General features: G+C 51.5%; 1 protein-coding gene across 2 annotated transcripts in view; it reads right to left on the bottom strand.

The window, feature by feature from the left end:
* Ano1 (anoctamin 1) overlaps positions 1-14,716 on the bottom strand; it is a 150,992-nt gene that overhangs the window by 21,971 nt on the left and 114,305 nt on the right. For both annotated transcript variants that reach the window (XM_057778419.1, XM_057778420.1), the window contains 7 exons: positions 13,095-13,177; positions 10,939-10,950; positions 10,300-10,371; positions 6,060-6,134; positions 2,752-2,953; positions 2,494-2,605; positions 1,966-2,023 (listed from right to left, as the gene is read on the bottom strand). In XM_057778419.1, the coding sequence (XP_057634402.1) occupies positions 1,966-2,023; positions 2,494-2,605; positions 2,752-2,953; positions 6,060-6,134; positions 10,300-10,371; positions 10,939-10,950; positions 13,095-13,177 (614 nt within the window). The remainder of the gene's footprint in view (positions 1-1,965; positions 2,024-2,493; positions 2,606-2,751; positions 2,954-6,059; positions 6,135-10,299; positions 10,372-10,938; positions 10,951-13,094; positions 13,178-14,716) is intronic.

The following is a 14,716-nucleotide window of genomic DNA, read 5'->3' as shown; positions in this document are numbered from 1 at the left end:
TTTATGTGTATGAGTGTTTTGCCTACATATATGTCTGTGTACCATATATATGCCTGGTGCCCATGGAAGCCAAAGGAGGGCATTAGATGCCCCAGGACCGGAGTTACAGGTGGTTATGAGCCACAGTGTAGAAACTAGGAATCCAACCTGGGTCCTCTGCAAGAGCAGAAAGCACCCTTAACCACTTAGCCATCCCTCCAGCCCCACACCTGGCCTTCCACACCGGAGCTTTGGATCAGAACCAGGTCCTCAAGCCTGCAGAGCAAGTACTTTACTGACCGACTATCTTTCCAGCCCTCGTCCCCTTATTTTCTGATAATCTGAGATTTTTTATGGGCTGGAAATGTCGAACACTGACAGCCCCAAATGTAAAGGAGCAAGCCTGTAGGACAGGACTCAGGGCCAGAAGATGACCTTCCAGGCCAGCAAGGGGATGGGGTGGGAGGATAGGGGGCGGGGAGCAGAAGCCAAATGTTTCCAGCACTGTGTCTAAGGTTAGAGAGGTGGGCGCTGCCATGCTGAAGTTAAAGAGAAATGCAGCCAAGGTCTGTTTTTCCTTCTTAATTTACTCTAACCAGAGAGGGAAACAGCCAAAGGCTAACAAAACAAAATGGAAAGTAGCCCCAAGGAAGCTTATTGAGGTATTTAAAAAGAGAGAGGAGCCAGAGAAGCCGCATGTGGTGGCACTCGCCTTCAATTCCAGTACTTGGGAAGTAGAGGCAGACAGATCTCTGTGAGTTTGAGGATAGCCTGGTCTATAAAGCAAGTCCCAGGACAGCCAGGGCTGCTGTTACACAGAGAGACCCTGTCTCAAACAAACAAACAAAGAAACAAACAAACAAACAAACAAATATGAGAGAGAGAGAGAGAGAGAGAGAGAGAGAGAGAGAGAGGCAGAAGGGGGAAGAGAGGGTTAAGTGAGGGGGCAAAAGAGGGAGCAAGGGGTGGATATGATCAAAGTATGTTACATATATATATTAACATGTAATGAGACCCATTATATGTAATTAATATGTACTGATAAAAACAGGGTAGGTGCAATGGCTCCATGAGTAAAGGTTTTTGTCACTGAACTTGAAGACCTGAGTTCAATCCCAGAGAACCAGGAGGTGGAAGGAGAGACCGGACCCCTGTGAGTTGTCCTCTGGCTTCTAACATGTGCTGCAGCATGTGTGTGTATACACACACAACAAATAAGTAGGTGTAGTAAAAATAAGATTTTAAAGGAGGCTGGAGAGATGACTCGGCTATTAAGAGTGTTTAACTGCTCTTACAAAGGACCTGGGTTCCCAGTATCCGTATCAGTTGGCTCACAACCAGCTACAATTCCAGGGTATCTGATGCCTTCTGGCCTCTGCAGGCACTCACACATATGTGATGTATATCGACTCAAGAAGGCACACATATATACACATAAATAATTAATGAATCGATACATCTTTATAAAATTAAAAAAAAAAAACAAAAATTTGAACCAAAAAAAAAGTATTAACAAACTCTAAGCATGACTTCCTCCCACTTTCTCCCCTCCCTTCGTGCCTTTCTCGAGACAGATTTTCACCACGTGGCTCTCAGCTGGGATGATAGGTGTGGACCATCATGTCCAATAACTCTCTCCCCCAGGATCCCAGATGTGTAAACAGAGACCAAGAACCGAGCACAGCATTCACCCTCTCTGCTTCCTGACCGTGCCTGTGATGCAAGCAGCTGCTTCAAGCCCCTGCTGCTTTGACGTCCCTGCCATGACGAGCTAGCTGCACCCTTGCACTGTGAGCAGAAGTAACCCTCTCTTCCCTAAGCTGCTTTTGTCAGGGGTCTTAATCACAGCAACAGGGAAAGAAACCAAGACGTTATACATCTATGTGGATATGCGAAGATGCAGGAAAGTATTCCGGCTGGAGCGCAGAAGCGCGGAGGACAGGGAGCTAAGCAGAAGGTTGCTGGGAAAGGGAGGTGACACTTTACCTCCTCCATCCGGAAAGAGCGGAAGATGTACACATAGTCGCCCGGTCGTCCGACAAACCTGGGATGGTTGGGTAGAGGTTAGGGAGGAGCCGGATTCAGCCCCCAGGAAGTGCCACCCAGAGGGCCTGTACTTTTGCAGTCAGAGCCACCAGGGATTTCCCACAGGCTCCTTCCTTCCCTGGCTCTCAGTGCCCACGCCTATATGCCACTTCACTCCCATGGTGCCACCTGGCCTGTTGAGGGCACTATCAGAGGTTTCTGTCTTGGCTGTTGTCTGAGGTCTACTGGCAGAGGTCCTTACTGCCTGGGATCTGTATTGCTAGCCACCCCCCCACTCCCCCCACCCCCCCACCCCCGCTCTACCATCCCAGATGAAGCTAGCTCTCTCTAGAACATCAGGGCTGTGGAAGCTGTACTTCCTGTTTTCCCTGGGCTATGGGGGCCTTCCACCAACAGGAAGGAAGAGGTAGGACAGAGCCTTTTACCAGAGTGGTGGAGGCAGCAGAACCAGGGTTGAGGGGTTCCTACCGGCCTTTGAAGAAGGCGACGTAGAAGATGGGAGTGTAGGAGTTCACGAACTTGAGTAGGAAGGCCTTAAAGGTTAGCCTGTCTTCGAAGCTCTTCTCTGTCTTCGGGACCTCTGAGGAAAGACAGAGTAACCACTCACAGATAGCCCAGGCCAGGGGCAGTTAGCACCGGCCAGAGCCTGGTGTCCAGGCTGCTTGCTCCAAGGCTAGCCCTGCATCAGGGCCGTGCTGTCCACACCATCCTGCACTCAGTACTCACCGATCTTGGTGAGCCACCTGGCAATGCAGCCGTAAACCTCATCCAGGAGAATGATGACCACAAGGTTGATGATGACAGCCGTGGCTGTGACCGTAACCCGGATGTTGGACCGCACTGAGGGGGAGGAGTTCATGGCCAAGGCTGCAGCCGTGGAGATTCTGTAGATAATAACTCCTAGTACGATGGCAAATGTCACTGCAATCTGCAGGGCAGGCGTGGACAAGCTTAGTGGGAATGGCAGGGGTGGTTTGGGGAAGGTGAAGAGCTCCCTTAAACCTGCCCATCTATTCCTAACCCCCAAATTTTCTGCGTCAGAACCAAAGCTGGAATTACTGGAGTCCCCACCAGATGCCAGGTGCTCTGCAGGAGTCAACCCACAGAACAAGCACAAGGACCAGAGAGGTTGTGTGGCTAGGTCAGGGGACCCAGCGCAGGGACTGGCCTTTACTAGTGGGTCCATTCAAGCCTGTATTACTATCTATGTATTACTATCCCTTATTATCCCCCAAGTAGAGCCCGGGACACTGTAGCCACACCCCAGTGGTTGTCCTGGTGTCTGTTAGATCAGGCTGGCTGCCGGGATGCTTTCCCAACCCCAGGAGATGGAGAGAGCAGATTTCTGTATTGTGTGCAGGGCTAAGCCAGGTGCCCTCATGCCACTGTGGTCAGGCAGATGGTGGCATCCTGGGGTCTACTGGGGCATGGCCAGGGTCCCCTCCCCACTGCTTTCTTAGAACTACCTTCTAGCTCTTCCATGCCAGCAGGCCCTAAGGCTAGCCAAAGCCATCTCAGGCCTCAACATTCCATGGAAGTCAGACTGGTGGTGCCTGAGAGAGGGGTGGAAAGCTAGTGACAGCTTTGTTCCGCCTGCTACCGTCTGTCTGTCTGGGTTCCTTTTCCTTTTGGCACAGATTCGCGGGTAAGACCCAGTCTCTGCCCAGCCCAAGGGTGTGGACACCCCACCCTAGAGCTTGCTGGGCGAGGGTGGGCATGTCTGAGGCTCACAAAGCAGAGCCTAGCTGGGCTTCGGTCTCATGTGTAGATTTTGGCTGCTCTAGACAGGCTCTGGTCTCTGTGTCCTGGATGTAGGGCAGGTCTTGTCCTTGCTGGCATGATCCTCCAAGGCTCCTGGCATAGCCCCTGCTGCCCTATATTGCCCAGCCAGGGAACATGGCCTTTGGGGTCTCCTCAGAAGACTTGCCCTGCACACTATGGGCCATAACCAGGCCTTTTCAGCCATCTGTTAGTGACTGAGCAGAGAAATACCCTGCCTGGGAAACCATCTGCAGCCCCCCACTATTCCCTGTAAGCACAAGACATGGATACCACACCCTGGGCTGTGCCAGGGAGTGAGGGCTTTCCTCGGAACACCCCTCAGGCCTGCCAAGAGGCTCCTCCCGGCCATAAGGACGCCTCTTGTGCCAGCATGCGAGGCTAGGATGGCTCTGGCTCCGTGGTGACTCAGCAGAGGCAATCCTCCACCTTCCTCCACGGGAGCCACAAGCCCCGTGCCCTGTGCCTCTGGCTGCCCGTGCACACTAATGTCTTCAGGACCAGCACTGGTGGGACATCAACATCTGCAGCCTGAATGGAACTCTGGGGTCAGGGACAAAGCTGCCTCTCCATTAGCCCGTGAGCCTGACGTGTGACACGATTCTCTTCTGGGAAAAGACAGCCGTCTGGTTCTTTGTGCACGTCTGTCTGCCTTGGCTTCACACACCTACCTCTGCTAGATCACCATGCATTCCTTATTAAGCCTTTCTGCTGGGCAGGTGGGTAGAAGAAAGGTTTTGACCAATGAGATACATTGTGGGAGGGTCTTTTGAGGACTCCCCCTTCACAGACAGGCAGTCTCTGCTGTCCATCTTGTGCTCTACTCGCAACCTTCCCTTTTCCTTACAGGAATGTAGAACTGACCTTAGAACTGTGTTGCAACCAGAATTAAGCGAGCAGAAACAAGTCCAGAGAAGCCAGTGCCTTTGGTCACACTCAGCCCTAGGCTACCCGCCCTTGTCCTAACCTTCCCTGGTCCTTTTGCTAGGAGCAGTTGGGCTCTGGGGCTGCTGGGGTCTTAGTTCCTGTTGCCCTTCACTGGCTGAGGGCTGGGGTGTCATTCTGTGGGTATGTTTCAGAACCTGAGGGAACGTGTCACTCTCAAAATGAGGGTGAGAGTGTATCTGGAGTCCCAGGTACTTGAGAGGCCAAGGTTCAAAAGCTCAGGGACAGCCTGGACAGCAAGACGTCATCAAACAACCCAAGCAAAGGAGGCTGAGCTGGTCTTCCTGTAGTCCCGGCTTCACCGGGGAAAGGAAAGCAGACTGGGGATCCCCACTGTAGAGGCTGCCTCTTTCTGGATCCTCTAAGACAGCTAAGTTCCCCCGCTGTGTGCAACAGTGTATGGGGTCGGGGTGGGTGAAGCTGAGGTCTACACTTTTTTCTATGACGGGGGCACCATGCCTAGGAAACCCACCCTGACTTAAGGCTATCTATCCATCTCATATGAAACATGAGGGGCTCCTGGGGCAGATGAAGAAATGAGACTCCTGACTGCCCTACTGGCTGGCATTCCAAGGAACAGCCTCTGAACCAGTTTCCTCGCTAGCGGTGGAGTGGAGTCAGACCCGGCTAGCTGCGAAGACTGACTGGGTCATTCAGTGAGTGACCCAGGGAAGCCCTGAGGCAGGTGATTGATGGAACTCTGGGGCTGAAAGGCTAGGCAGCTCAGCCAGGATCTCATCAAAACCTCCCAGGTTAGACAAAAGGTGACTGACTACAAGTGACCCAGGCCACCTGAAGATTGAGAAAGGTACAGGTGACATCAATGAGGATGAGAGTCCCCTGAGAGCCATCGGCATTTGCTGGGTCATTTGAATCAGCTCAGAGCCATTTGTCCCGCTCTTCCTCTTTAAATTCTTTTCTTAGATTTTGTTTTGAGACACAGTCTCACTATGTAGCCCAGGCTGGCCTTGAACTTGTAGCAATACTCCTGTTTCAGCCTCTTGAGTGCTGGGATTATAAGAGTGTGCTGCCATGCCTGACCATCTGGTGAAATTTCTTTACTGGTTTCTCTAAGATTGTCAGAGGAGATCCCAGTGGGAGCCACCCCACACTTAGTGAAGGCTGTGTGTCCCCAGAGTCAGATCACATACCTCAGGACCACCACAAACCCAGCCTGTTCCATCTCTAGGATAGAAGAGGGAGTCCCCCTCCCTCCATTCTCTCTCTATTCCAGGAGTCAAGGTCACTGTGTCTCAAAATGAGTGCAGGGTACCTCTGATTCCCAGCCTCTCCAACCTTCTAGAACTTACCATGAAGATGATGGAGACAAGGTTGGTGAAATAGGCTGGGAAGCGGTCCCTCCAGGTCAGCTTTACCTTGTCTGTCTGCAACATGAAACCATCTGGTCACTTACTGGAAACCATCCCAGTGGGTGGACAGCAGTACACACAAAAACTCAGAGAAACCCCCAGAAGACGCTGAGCAAACATGACAGTCTAGTGAAAGGGGAAGCACATAGGGCCTAGTGCTCCTTGGATAGGGTCACAAAGTGACAGAGAAGGTAGTGGCCTTGGGGGCTAGGCCTCCTCTGTGCATGGGCATGGCATTGCCCACTGCTCCCTAAGAACTGTATGACCTGAGAGGGAGCTGCCCACGACTGAGACTCTTCTTTCCTGCAGTTTTCTGTCTAGGGCTAAGGCTGTTGGGTCGTTTACTACCCAGACCACAATAGCTATTTCCCCTCTTCCCGAGCAGGTGGAACAAGTGCCTGAGCAGACACTTGCTGGGACAAGTGCCTAGCGCTGCTCAGAGCACCATCAGGCCAGGGTGACCTGGGGCCACATCGCTCAGAGAGGCTCTCCTGGGCCCTGAGCTGGCTAGCCTGGAGGGACCTTGGGGATCAGTTGGTCACTAGCCTGGGCAGTTTCAAGCGTGTTGGGAAGGGGCTTTCAAAGACAAAAACACACACTGGAGCCCAGCATGCTGGCATGGATGTCACTCGGGAGGTCACTCATTCCAGCGGTGTCTGCATGCACACTCACGAAAAAACAAAAAGCAGTCGTGGACACCCATGACAGGCATGTCTCCAGAGCCCACACGAAGCTGCATCTGCTCCCTGTGGATCCCTGACAGCCATGCAGTGACATTGCAACACATGGCAAACCGCGGGTGGAAGGCGGGGATGGAACACACATGGGAATATTCCAAGAACACACCACAGAGGTGGCCAGGGACAGACACAGTGACCAAGAAGGCCTGCAAATGGTGTCAAGGCTCAAGATGCCCCAAAATAGAGAAGTACCAATTTCACCCCTGCCATGGCTGTCCTAACCCTCTGCTTCCATTTGTTGGTCGGTTCTTCTGGACCATTCCGGCGCTTCTGAGGGTGGGTGGGGAAAGAGAGCACTGGATGGTGGAACTGGATGGGGTACTGCTGATATTGGATGGGGATGTGGGTCTAGGCAATGGCTCACCCTTCCTGTGAACACTATTTTAAACAACTCAACACACAACAGTGACTCAATTCAAGGTCAGGGCAAGGGGAACTAGAAGTTTCTAGAATAAAGAACCCAGAGAATAGTCCCCATAGGCTCCCTCAGCATCATATCAGGCCGTGACCTCCACGGTTTAGAGCACAGGAAACATGGATCTGTCCCCACCGCCATCCGGGGACGACAGGAAGAAGGACACACCCGGAAGCACAGGCTGACATGCCAATCGGTAGTGGATCTGTTTCAATAAACTAGTTTCATGGGGCTGGGACTGTAGCTGGACCCCCAGCGCCACACAAACACGCTGTGGTGTCACACACCTGCAAACCCAGCACTCTGGAGATGGAGGCAAGGGGATTAGAAATTCAAGGTCATCCTCAATTGCATAGCTAGTTGGAGGTCAGCCTGGACTACATAGACCTTGTCTTAAAAACAAAACTGTGGCTCAGTAAGAAGGCTCAGCCAGTAAAAGTGCTTATGGCCAGGCCAGATGGCCTGATTTCAATACCTCAGTTCCCACACTGCGGAAGGAGAGAACAGACTCCCTAAAGTTGTCTTCTGATCTCCTCCACACGTGTGCTGTGTCATGCACATACAAATAAATGTAATATATATATAAAAAAACCACACGAAGTAATTTTGTTCCATAGCGGGGGGGGGGGGGAATCAATGCAAAGCAGCCACTGGGAGCCACGGGAGACAGGAGAGAGAACGTGGCCAAACGAAGCCCACAGGCTCAGGGCCACCATCCTCCCAGAAGCCTGCAAACAAACAAACAAAACAAAAGCAAACAAACAAAGAAAAAACCAACCCTCTCAACATCTTTGTGGCTGGCTCTCTCATGAGCCAAGAGCTGAGGCTGAAACTGAGTCTGAGTGAGGCAGCTGCTGTTCTGTGTGCTGTGATGAGTGTGGTGTGGCGTGTGGCGACTGCAAATCTCTGCTGTTTTATGAATGAGTGAGACACTTCTCTGTATTCATTCCAATCTAAGATGTGTGGCCAGAGAGCCACTGTCCCACAGTACTGGGAGGCTGAGGCTGACTTCTGAGGTTTCTCCACCTAGGCTTAGATCTGGGGAGGTGCCCTGGAGAAACGATGGAGGCTTGTAGGGTCTTACTCAGGGGCCAGCAGGCTATGTACAGACAGAACTGCTCAGATGATCTGGTAATTCAGACAGATGGCTTCTGGCTGGTGTTTCCAACCCATGAGCTGCATGTGGCCTACCACGGCTATGGATGTGGCCCAACATAAAATTGTAAACTTTAAAAGCTATGATTTTCCTTTTTGCTATTTTGTTTGTAATTTGATTGTAAGGTTGTCTCAGCTATGTAAATGACAATGTTGTGCCTTGGTGTCAGAACACTGGACACGCCTGCTTGCTTATATAATTTCTTTCTTTTTGAGACATGGTTTCAGTGTGTAGCTCTGGCTGTTCTAGAACTCACTGTGTAGACCAGGCTGGCAAAGACCTGCTTGCCCCTGCCTCCTGAGCACTGGAATTAAAGGTGTGTACCACCAAACCTGGCTGTGATTACTTTTTGCACCCTTGAGTCCTGCTCAGTTCCTTTGGGATGTTCTGGGAGAGCCTTCGTGGCTGTGGGACCTTGCACCTGACCTGCCTGCAGCCTCTGCTGTGCCCAGAGGCTCCATGTAATTGTGACAACCATAACCCTCAGGGTACTTGGTACCATGAGCTTACTGTCCCAGGACACAATGACAAGGTAAGAACCCAGGGTTTGTCCTAGTGACTCCAGAGGCCAAGGATACAAAGGCGTCAGGAAAGTTGTGAGCCTGGAAGAATATCCTCTAACTGCCTAGTACTGTCCAGTACCAATATGATCTTCTCCTACCTCAGCGAGGAGCCAGCAGCCTGGAGTTCCTGGTCTATCCCACCTTACGTGAAAATCAGAGGTGTGCAAGAATGTACATTACACGTACAAAGGAGGTGTGCAAGAATGCATACCACATGTACAAGCTGCCAATCAGAACAAGAGACTTGGGGACAGTTTATTATAAAAGACAGTGGCCTGAAGCCCATCACAACACCCACATCTTCTCCCTATCCTTGTCCTAGCGAAAGGAGACAGTCAGGGACCTGGGTCTACAAACGGACCCGATTCATTGTTCAACACAGAACACAGGTTTCACAGGGTGAAGCAGCAACTGAGGTTCTATTGTGACATGTTTGCTGAAGTTGAGGTCACTTCTGGGATACAGGGGACAGTCTAGAGCAGGGTTAGGCTAGTTCTGGCCCTTTGGTCCAATCTGCCCTCTGACATGTTCTTATAAATAAAGTTTATGGGAACACAGACTTTCTTGTTCACCTTCTGTCCACAGCCCTGCTCACGCCACAGTGGCAGAGCTGAGGAGCTGTGGTGCAGGCTTACACAGCATAAAGTGTTTACTATCTGAGCCGAGCCCTGGTCTGTAGAGAGCACACAGTATCTGCTGATACCTGTCTACGCCTGGGAACGCATAGTTGTTTTCTGACTCCTGGTCATACCTGGTAAGTGTTCAATATTTATTGAATCCTGACTGTACCTGTTGAACCCTGCTCACACCTCAGACACACAATGTTTGCTGACTCCTAGTCATACCCAGACACAGTATTTACTGACCCCCCTGGTCATACCTCAGACACAGTGTTTGCTGACCCCTAGTCACAACATAGACACATGGTTTAATCTGACCCATGGTCATACCTCAGACACAGTGTTTGCTGACTCCTGGTTACATTTCAGACACAGTATTTGCTTCCTCCTGTTCATACCTCAGACACACGTTTGTCCACAGCTTAGACAAACAACATTTGCTGATCCATGCTCACAACTCAGACACAAAGTATTTGCTGGCCCCTGTTCACACCTTAGACACACAACATTTGCTGACCCATGTTCACACCTCAGATACACAACGTTTGCTGGTCCCTGTTCACAACTCAGACACACAGTATTTGCTGACCCCTGTTCACACCTCAGACACATAGTGTTTGCTGACCCCTGGTCACACCTCAGATTCGCAGCATATCACTGTGGGAAGTTAGTAATAGAACCTGTACCTGTTTGTTTCTGGATTCCTTTCTCAGTGACTTCTCTAAGACTCTGGCTTCGTACTCAGCTCTGGGATGATCCTGAGGAAGACAGCAAGTCAAGAGAGGAAGGGTTAGTGTTGAGTCCATCCCCTTCCACGTGAGTCCATGTATTTGCCTCAGAGACCCTGGGGACCAGTTCACAGCGGGCTGTCACATTTCCAACATCAAACTCCCTATACTTGATCTGCATCTGGACTCCCCCCTCTCTTAGGAACCCCAGCTCAATGGAATGGCCAGAGGGTCTGGCTTCTGTGTCTTGCAGGAGGTCTTGGCTGTGCTAGGCTTCAATGAACACCCAGCTGTGAACTGACCCTCTAGAACTTTCTGTGGAGTAGCCACGGGGGTCAAAAGAGACGCAGCGAGAGGCAGCAAGCACAGGCAGGCTGGAGGTGCCAGGCCTCGGGGAGCCCAGCGCAAGTCAGCAGAAGGAGCTGGAAGGAAAGATCAGGTTAGGTGAGATGGGGAGAAAGCAGAGCCCAGGTGAGAGCCACGAGGAGACGTCTGGTGGAAAGACAGGAGCATGTGTGCCAAGGTCCCTCTCCCCAGAGACAGGCTAGAGGAAGGCAGAGTAACCAAAAAAAAAAAAAAAAAAAAAAAATTCCAAACCTTGACAGCTTCCTGTGGGGAACCGGGAATAAAGACAAAAACAGAAAGAGCCATTACTGATCTTGTTTATTCATAGAGCCAGAAGGATGACAGTGTCCAGCAGAACAGGGGTCTGGGTGTTTGCCGTTCCCAGACCCCAGTTTTGCAAGCTCCCCACAATTCTCAGGTTCAATGGAGATGCACACAGGATGGTGAACTGGCTCCCTCCCACTTCCATTCATCCTGGGGTTCAGACAGTGGGTAGGGTGTAGGGTGGTGGAGGCAATCTCTTTACCTGAGGCCACTCATTCCCCCAGGACTGCAGTCAGCCACAGGTCATCTGTGGCTTACTTTGGGAAACTCACTTGGATTCAGTGGGGTTGTGTGCCCAGTGACCTAAGGGATATATCTTAGAAATCAGGCCCTAGGGATTTTGGAGCCAAGAGATCAAGGTGGAAAGTGGTGTCACTCCCCTCTGCTTTCAGGATACCTTGGGAGGGTTTTCTAAGCCACCATGACAGTAAGACCCAGCTGGTGTTTCTTCTATTAGAATTGTCAACATGGAAACAGAACCAAGGAGAGGGCCCACCGAGGCCAGGGCTTCTCACTTGTACACTGAGTGCCAGTCGCTTGTGAAATGGACTCACTGTAGAAAAGGGCAGACACTGTTACACAGGTGGGTGGCAGGCGAGGCCCGGCTACAGCTAGAGTAACTCTCTGGAAAGCTGTCTGTGCCCAGGGTGTAGCTATGACTCAGCAGAGACCTCCCCAGTCTGGGCAAGTGAGGCTTGCTCCTCAGTGTCTGCGGGGCAGGAAATGGCACTGGGCACAGAGATGTTAACCAATACGCCCCAGGTTACACAGCAACACTGGTGTCAGGTCAGTTGAAATTGGGGATTATAGTCCCAAATGCCTGGCTTACAACCGTGACCTAACTGCCCAGCCAATGTGACACAGAGAGGAACTATGGCAGGTCATCTGAAAGGTGCATGTGGCCAAGAGTGACCTACAGATTGGGGTCAGGAGTGGGTGAGCTATGAGAGTTTCTTAAGGGCACAGAGCTGGGCTCGGTAGCAGCACTTGTCTAGTGTGACAAAGCCCTGGGTTCAAGTTCCAGTGTGCGTGCTGGGGGGGGGGGGGAGATTTGCAACACTTCAAAAACATAAAAAGGGCCTCACTTATAAACAGTAAGTATGGGAGAGGCACTGGTGATGGAGCTGAGACGGAGTGTTTGTGAGCCTGCATAAGGCCATGGGTCAGATCCCTAGTATTGAATAGACCAGATGTGGCAGAGCATATGTCTGCAGCACCAGCACTCCAGAGGGCAGAGCCTGGAGGATCAGGAGCTCAAGGTCATCCTTGACACACAACAAGTTGGAGGCCAGCCTGAGCTATGCGTGACCATTTCAGAGAGGTGGGCGGGAGAGAGAGAAAGAAAAGAAAGACAAAAGAATAGAAGAGAAAGAGAAGTAGCCATTTGGTGTGCCTCAGCTCTGCAACCCAGCTCTCGGGAGGCGAGGTCCTGAAGACTGTACTGTAGAAAGTGTGAGGCCATCCTGGGCTACAGACTGAGATGGCATGCTGCACCAGACCATGGCACTGCCTCGGCAGGGCAGGGAATAGCCTCTTTGGTCCTTTTGGGGGTTGGGGGCAGTACCCCTTTTAATCACCCTAACAGGGAATTCCTGCTAAGATGGCAGTCAGGGGAAAGTCACTCTCCCTGACTGCAGGGCTAGCTACCACTGTGCGCACCCTCTTTGGAACCCAGCCACATTTGCAGTGAGCCTGGTAAAGGATCTGATCTGCTGGGCTTCTCAACCTCCCCTGACTTCAGGCTGGGGGATGGTTTGGACGGGACACAGAGAGGAAGGCGGCCTGTGGACAGCAGTGATTTCCTGGCCACACCCCACAGCCCCAGATGTGATGAGGTCAGTGTGGGGAACCCTGGCCAGCACCCGAGCCCACACTGGTGGGTGTTGTGTCTTTGAAAGCATGGAGACAGAAAACACTAGCAGATGGAAAACAGTTGCCCTGGCAACCAAGGAATACCAGGGTGATGAGTGGAAGAGCCACAGGAGCCGCGCCTGGGACCAAGGGCCAGTCAGGACCTGGGGCTTCCATGTGAGCCAGAGGAGGTGGCAGAGGGGGCCTTGGGGAGGGCAGGCACAGCCACTCACCTCCTCCTCCTCGAAACCTGTCAGGTCCCAGCGGTAGTTGAGTCTCATCTGCTTCCGTTTCCAGTGCTCCATGAAGGTGGCAGCTGTGGGATGGTGGGAAGCAGTCAGGGCCACTGAGCACCCTGGACAACACAGTGACGCCACTGGCTGAGAGAAGGCCAAAGATACACAAGCTAACGGGTTCGATCCTCTCATTGACACTGCCTGGCCATTGCTTTCCCACTCTGCAGATGAGGAAACTGAGGCAGGTGCAAATTCTGGCCAAGGTCACTCATCCAGGCAGAGAGGTGTGGGTTGGGTCTAGGTCTCTGGTAATCTTGCTCATTGCTTTTGGGGACCCTAGGGCACAAGCATGGGTTTTGGAGGGAGGGTTAGCTAGGCATTCACACTAGCATCTGGACCTGTAGGCATCCCCTGTGTCTGTCCACTGAGTGTGCCACTGGCCACTATGTCCTGTGCTATTTATTATTTAGAGATAGGTCTCACATACCTGAGGCTGGCATTGAACTTGTTGTGTGGCTGTGGTGGTTCATTTACCTGCCACCTTGCCACAATCGAGAATCACCTAAGAAATGTCTCAGGCCAGCAACTGTAGATCTGATTGACCTGTGGGTTGTCTGCAGGAGTTGTCGTGACTGTCAAAGAGGCACCCTGAAGGTGGGTGACACGGTTTCATGGGCTGGGCCTTAAACTAGCTAGCTGAAAGCAAGCCTCAAGTCTGCATCCACCCCGGCTGTGGTCATTCTCTCTGCCCCTGACTGGGGGAGACTTGTGACTGCTGTCCCCGGCTCCCGCCTCTGTGATGGACGGTAACCTGCAGCTCTGGGACAAATAGACCCCCTTCTCCCTAAATTGCTTATGTCAGGGTTTTGTTTTTATTTCTCAAGACAGGGTTTCTCCGTGTAACAGCCCTGGCTGTCCTGGAACTCATTCTGTAGACCAGGCTGGCCTGAGTGCTGGGATTAAAGGTGTGTGCGGCCCCTGCCTGGCTATGTCAGGATGCTTATTGCAGCCACAGATAGAAAATTAGAGCAGTAGCCAAGCTGGCCTCGAACTTATTTTCCTGCCTCTACTTCCAGAGTGCACACGTGTGGACCACCACCTCCAAATCTGTGTTATTTCCACACAGACCAAATGTTCAAATGTCACCTTCTTCAGGAAAAGCTGATGACACCCCCACCCCCAAACACGCACATACACATCCAGTCTCAGAAAACACCAGCCAAGGGCTGGAGAGATGGTTCAGTGGTTAAGAACACTGGCTGCTTTTGCAGATAACCCAACCCACATGGTGGTCACAACCACTAGTAACTTCAGTTCTAGGAGATCTGATGCCCTCTTCTGACCTCTTAAAGTATCACACCCATGTGGTACACATACATACACTCCGGCGTACACACACATACATATAAAATAAATAAATAGCTAGCCTGGCGGTGGTGGTGTCTACTGTTAATCCCAGCACCTGGGAGACAGAGATGGGTGGATCTCTGAGTTTGAGGCCAGCCTGGTCTACAGAGTGAGTTCCAGGATAGGCTCCAAAGTTAGAGAGAAACTCTATCTGGAAAAATCAAAAACAAACAAACCAACAAATAAATAAATAAATAAATTTTAAAAGAAAA

This window comes from Chionomys nivalis, chromosome 8 (assembly GCF_950005125.1).
Source record: "Chionomys nivalis chromosome 8, mChiNiv1.1, whole genome shotgun sequence".
Lineage (NCBI taxonomy): Eukaryota > Metazoa > Chordata > Mammalia > Rodentia > Cricetidae > Chionomys > Chionomys nivalis.
The sequence above is the reverse complement of the archived record's forward strand: the minus strand, read 5'-3'. Positions and strand labels throughout refer to the sequence as shown.